The sequence below is a fragment of the Mastomys coucha genome, unplaced genomic scaffold (assembly GCF_008632895.1).
Source record: "Mastomys coucha isolate ucsf_1 unplaced genomic scaffold, UCSF_Mcou_1 pScaffold3, whole genome shotgun sequence".
Taxonomy (NCBI): Eukaryota; Metazoa; Chordata; class Mammalia; order Rodentia; family Muridae; genus Mastomys; species Mastomys coucha.
Genome location: NW_022196909.1, coordinates 20720411 through 20726410, shown reverse-complemented (window position 1 = coordinate 20726410; position 6000 = coordinate 20720411). Strand labels below are relative to the sequence as shown.

The window sequence follows — 6000 nt, the reverse complement described above, 5'->3', positions numbered from 1 at the left end:
CTCAGAAATCTGCCTGCCTCTGCCTCCCAAGTGCTGGGATTAAAGGTGTGTGCCACCACTGCCCGGCGCTTGAACCACTCTTGAAATCAGTCTGACAGTTCCTCAGAAAAGTGGACATAGTATTACCTGAGGACACAGCTATGCTACTCCTGTGCATATACCCAAAAGATGCTCTAACATATAACAGAGACACATGCCCCACTATGTTTATAGCAGCCTTATTTATAATAACCAGAAGCTTCATTGAACTTAGATGCCCTTCATCAGAGGAATGGATACAGAAAATGTGGTACATCTACACAATGGAGTACTACTCAGCTACTAAAAACAATGAATTCATGAAATTCTTAGGCAAATAGATAGAACTATAAAAAATATCATCCTGAGTGAGGTAAGCTAGTCACAAAAGAACACACATGGTATGCACTCACTGAAAAATGGATATTAGCCCAAGAGCTCAGAATACCCAAGATACAATCCACAGACCACAAAAAATTCAAGAAGGAAGACCAAAGTGTGGATACTTCAGTCCTTCTTAGAAGGAGGAACAAGGGCTGGAGAGATGGCTCAGCGGTTAAGAGCACTGATTGCTCTTCCAAAGGTCCTGAGTTCAAATCCCAGCAACCACATGGTGACTCACAGCCATCCATAATGAGATCTGACACCCCCTCTGGTGCGTCTGAAGACAGCTACAGTTTACTTACATATAATTAACAAATAAATCTTTAAAAAAAAAAGGGGGAGTAACAAAATATTCATAGGAGGAAATATGGAGACAAAGTATGGAGCAGAGACTGGAGGAAAAGCCATCCAGAGACTGTCCCACCTGGAGATCCATCCAATATACAGTCACCAAACAAAGACACTATTGTGGATGCCAAGAAGTGCTTGCTGACTGGAGCCAGATATAGCTGTCTCCTGAGAAGCTCTGCCAGAACTTGACAAGTACACAGGTGGATGCTCACAGCCAACCATTGAAGTGAGCACAGGCTACTCAATGGAGGAGAAAGGACAGGAGCTGAAGGGCTTTGCAACCCCATAAGAAGAATAACAATATCAACCAACCAGAGCTCCCAGGAACTAAACCAGCAAGCAAAGAATATACATGGAGGGACCCATGGCTCCAGCTGCATGTGTAGCAGAGATTGGCCTTGTAAGGCATCAATGGGAGGAGAGGCCCTTTGGTTCTGTGAAGGCTCAATTGCCTCGTGTAGGGAAATGTGAGGGCGGGGAGGTGGAATTGGTTGGGGGAACACCCTCATAGAAGCAGGGGAAGGGGAGATGGCATAGGAGGGTTCTGGTGTGGGTGATTGGGAAAGGGGATAACATTTGAAATGTAAATAAAGAAAATATCCAATAAAAGAAAAAAACTAGATAAGGAGGCGATATAGACAAAAGATTAAGGCCCATATATACAAAGATCTATATCACACCAATAAGAAGAAGAGAACTATCACATCTGCCACAGTAAAATGTTAATTCATGAGAGGGAGGAAGAGGAAGGAAAGAAGGAAAGAAAGAAATCGGCCAGGGAATAGGAAAAACTTAGCTTCCCTGCTAATCAAAGTAATAAGGAATAAACAAAAATAGTCTGAGTTTTCTTTTTGTGATCAGAATTGTTCAGACTGATATAATTAAAGTTGTGGCCTTTTCTGGGAGAGAAGTTTGAAATAGACATCCTTCAAGTATCTTCAAGCCCTTCTTACCCCCTGGGAAATTTGTATATAAAGCTAGCAGTAGCTATTATTGCATGGCTCTAATGGAAGAATTTAAAAGTATATATCAGATTACTATTATTCTAATTTACAGGTAAAGAAACTAAGGCTTAAAGAGGTCATGTGACTTCCTCAATGGGCACTAAGTTCAGTGCGTAAGCTTTGTTGGAATAATTTCTGTCTGCTAGGATTTTATCAGATTTTTTTTGTTTGTATTTTCTTAATTTTAAACACAGATCCAGAATTTTAAGTATTTTTTAAAATATAATAAGATATTGGCCCATTTTAGACAACATTATATCCTTCTGAATAGTCTTTAATCATTATGGGACTTCTGATTATATTTTTCTCTTATTGTATAATATTAAAACGGGTAGTATAGAGAACATGTTTTTACTCAGTAGGAATTCTTTTCAGTTTACCCAACTTCAGTGAAAATAATAGAGGTGTTATATATTTATTCCTATATAATGTCATTAATAGAAAGATCACAGCAGTGTCAATCAGATGTAATGGAGATGCATGAGTCTTTTGAAGCAGATGCATCTGTATCTTGGGTTTGTGCTTGCATTTGCAGATGGACAACATCATTGGAACAATACGAGATTCCAACCTGAAGCTGACTCTCGCGTTTGGAATAGGAATGCATCATGCTGGCCTGCATGAAAGAGACCGCAAAACTGTCGAAGAGCTGTTTGTGAACTGTAAAGTTCAGGTAGCTTCTTTTCTGTCCTCCATGGAAACAGATTTAAAAGTAACACAGAGGTTTTCTTTTACTTAGCTCTAAGACATTATCATTGTCTTGTAGGTTCTCATTGCTACCAGCACATTAGCATGGGGTGTCAACTTTCCAGCACACCTAGTAATTATTAAGGGAACTGAATATTATGATGGAAAGACAAGACGTTATGTGGATTTTCCCATCACAGGTAACTTTCTTACTGCAGAGGTATATTAAGCTTGTATTTTGTTCTTAGCAGTTTAGGTTTATATAAATTTAATATTGAGGTTTCATCCCATTTAAGTATCTAATAAACAAGTTAAGAAGTGTTACTTTTCAGTGCAAATGCTTAAGAAAATATTGAATTTGGGTATTTATTTTTTTCAAACTCTTAAATAATAGTACTGGTTAATAATTATGAAGAAAAATAAATTTTGATTCAGCAGTACAATAATAGATTTCAAAAGCAAAATAGTTTTTAATTATAAGTTACTATAAAGGTTCTTATAGATTAAAATATAAATAAATTTTATTCTCCAGGAGGATTAAAAAAGAACCAAATAGACTTGTTACCTAGGGGAAACTAATAAACAAATAGCTTAACAGAAGAGGTTTTCCCGTATGGGCTTTGCTTTTCCTTGTTTAGCTAAAAATAGAGATATTATTTATTTTGTATGTTCATGTGTGCATGCATGCTCATATTGTGGTGTGCTGGGAACACTAACACTATGTGTGTACATGCAGGTAGAGGCCAGAAGTTGATACCAGTTGTCTTTCTCAGTCACTCTGCTATTCTTTCCTAAAGCATGGGCTGTGTTATTTCCTAAACCACAGACTAGATGAATTCATCTGGTCTAGTTAGCCAGCTTGTTTTGAGAATCTTCGTCTCTGCCTCCCAAGCACTGCGATACAGGCAGGCCACCACACCATCTGGCTTTTACGTCAGTGCTGGGTCTCAAAAGTCATCTTAAATCATGTAACTCAGAGAAATTGATTTCACAAATAATACAAGATACCATTTTAAGAGTTCACACTTAAATCACAGTCACTTAATATAAATTTTTTAAAGATTTATTTATTATGTATTTATTACAAGTACAGTGTAGCTGTCTTCAGACACACCAGAAGAGGGCATCAGATCTCATTATGGGTGGTTGTGAGCCACCATGTGGCTGCTGGGATTTGATCTCATGACCTTCTGAAGAGCAGTCAGTGCTCTTACCTGCTGAGCCATCTCACCAGCCCCAATATAAATTTTTGAGTATAGCACATATTATATATATTGTATGTGTACATTTATATATAAGTTAGGGAATATATTAGTACTGATCAAAGAAGTACACTCATGTTCTTAAAATACTCTATTGACTGTTCATTCTTTCTGTTAGAAGCATGCCCTGATTAGTAACTCTACCTCATGCTAAGTGTCACTGCAGAATGCCTTTTATTTTCTCTATAGATGTGCTGCAGATGATGGGGCGTGCTGGGAGACCTCAGTTTGACGACCAGGGCAAAGCTGTAATTCTAGTTCATGATATAAAAAAAGATTTTTATAAAAAGTTCCTTTATGAACCTTTCCCAGTAGAATCAAGGTAAGTTTTGTTTTAAACTAGTATAAAGGGTTTCATTTTAAAGCAAGTTGGTGTTTTCCTGGTTATATTTCTGTTTTAATTAAAAATAAATTTTGTCATCCAAGGTTTTGATTGTATTCTTTCCCTTCTCCAACTCTTCCTAGATTATCTCCACCTCCCTACCCACCCAACTTCATGTTCATACAACCCCTCCTATTCCTCTTCCTCTTCTCTGTCTCCCTCAAAGAACAAAAAACCAAAAAAACCCATAAAACAAAATTGTCTAACAAAGAATCTGTGTGAAACTGATATCTCTAGGAAAAATAAGTTTTTATCAGTGAAGTGACTCTGTATATCAACCACGCTCTGGGACAGGCCTGGTGCCTAGGAGTAATTGGCCAACACAAAACTCCGTGCTTGCTTTTTATTTTTTTGGTGATGTGGAGTTATTTAATTTTATTTTGTTTTGGTATTTTTTTGTTCTAGTTATGTTTTACTAAAAAAAAAATTAGAAAAACTATACTTATTACTGAGACAATATACAGCTTTGATTATTATTTTAAAAGAAATAGTTATAGGCTCTTAAGGCCTCTGTGTACACTGATCCATTGGATCTGATGACCCAGGTTGAATTCTTAGCTCTACCACTTACTTGCTTGGCCTTGAGCAATTTGTTTCACTCTTCATTGTATAGAAAATGTGGGTGATAGGTATCGTAGGTCGTTCACATGAATAGATCACATGAATAAAGCTTATAATTATTATCTGTTGTTAGAAAAACTCCAGTTTTTCTAACTCCAATTCTGGGTCAGAGGTAGGCTCTACAAGTTCCCTCTTCCCGCTGTTAGGTATTTCATCTAAGGATCCTTTGGGCCCTGAGAGTCTCTCACCTCCCAGATTTCTGGTACTTTCTATAAGGTCCCCCCAACTCCTACCTCTCGAGGTTGCCTGGTTCCATTCCTTCTGCTGGCCTTCAGGGCTTCAGTCCAGTTTCCCCCCTCTACCCAATACCTGATCAAATCTTTTATAAGATAAACATTTATTAAAGACTTCATTCAACAGTCCCGAAAGTTGCTGGACTTTTGTTTTCTTGCTTTGGCTTTTATATGTGTATGGTTTGGGGGATTTGAGTCATGCTTAGCCCTACTACTCAGTATATCACTGGCCGCCTTCTTGCTTTTTATTTTGAGACAGGCTTTTACTAAGTTACCTGGATTGACCTTGAACTCACTCAGTAGCCTAGGCAGGCCTTGAACTTGCAGCTTCTTGCCTGAGCACCACTTTCCTGAGAAGCTGGGGTCACAGGACTACATCACCAGGCTATACTGTTTGCTTGCTTGTTTGTGTTTTCCAAAGATGAAGGGGAAAAAGTCAGTTCAGCTCAAAGGGTGAAATTTATTTTAAAAAATTATTTAAACTATCACAATACAAAAGAAAAGTCATCACTATCTGGTCTTCAAAGCAATTGAGTTTAAATTGTAAAACTTGTTCTTTGTGAGCTTCTGAGCCGGCTGCTTCAGTGTGGAGTTCTTCCTAGGACTGGAGGGATAGTGTCAGTCATAAATGAACACTCTCCTAGTAATCGAGACGGTAGCATTCTCAGGGTGGAGGGATGCACACTGTCAGTCCCAGGTCTCAGGAGGCAGCTGCAAGAAAATCCATGGAAGTTTGAGGCCAGCCTGGACTACATTAGTGTATTTCAGACCAACCAGGACTAGACTACATAGTGAGATATCCAGAGACAGAAACTAGGAGACAGAGGTCAGATGAAAGAAACAGTAGGGACTTTTAGTAGGGAGATTCAGTACAAAATCCTTTTTAAGAACTTAACTGACTTCTGCATCTATTAAATGAATACAGAATTCCAAAACAAAGCATCACTAAATTAAACTCGGCAATATATACAAACAGTTACAAGCATACTTTATAGATGGAAAAATTATTTTATGAAAAGAAGTGAATCGTATTCACAGCAAAAACATGTGAGAAACAT

The 6000-nt window shown here is 37.9% G+C and overlaps 1 protein-coding gene across 2 annotated transcripts in view; it reads left to right on the top strand.

Moving 5' to 3' along the window:
• Ascc3 (activating signal cointegrator 1 complex subunit 3) overlaps window positions 1–6000 on the top strand; it is a 267615-nt gene that overhangs the window by 165194 nt on the left and 96421 nt on the right. For both annotated transcript variants that reach the window (XM_031347189.1, XM_031347190.1), the window contains 3 exons: window positions 2293–2430; window positions 2524–2644; window positions 3896–4028. In XM_031347189.1, coding sequence (XP_031203049.1) covers window positions 2293–2430; window positions 2524–2644; window positions 3896–4028 — 392 coding nt within the window. The remainder of the gene's footprint in view (window positions 1–2292; window positions 2431–2523; window positions 2645–3895; window positions 4029–6000) is intronic.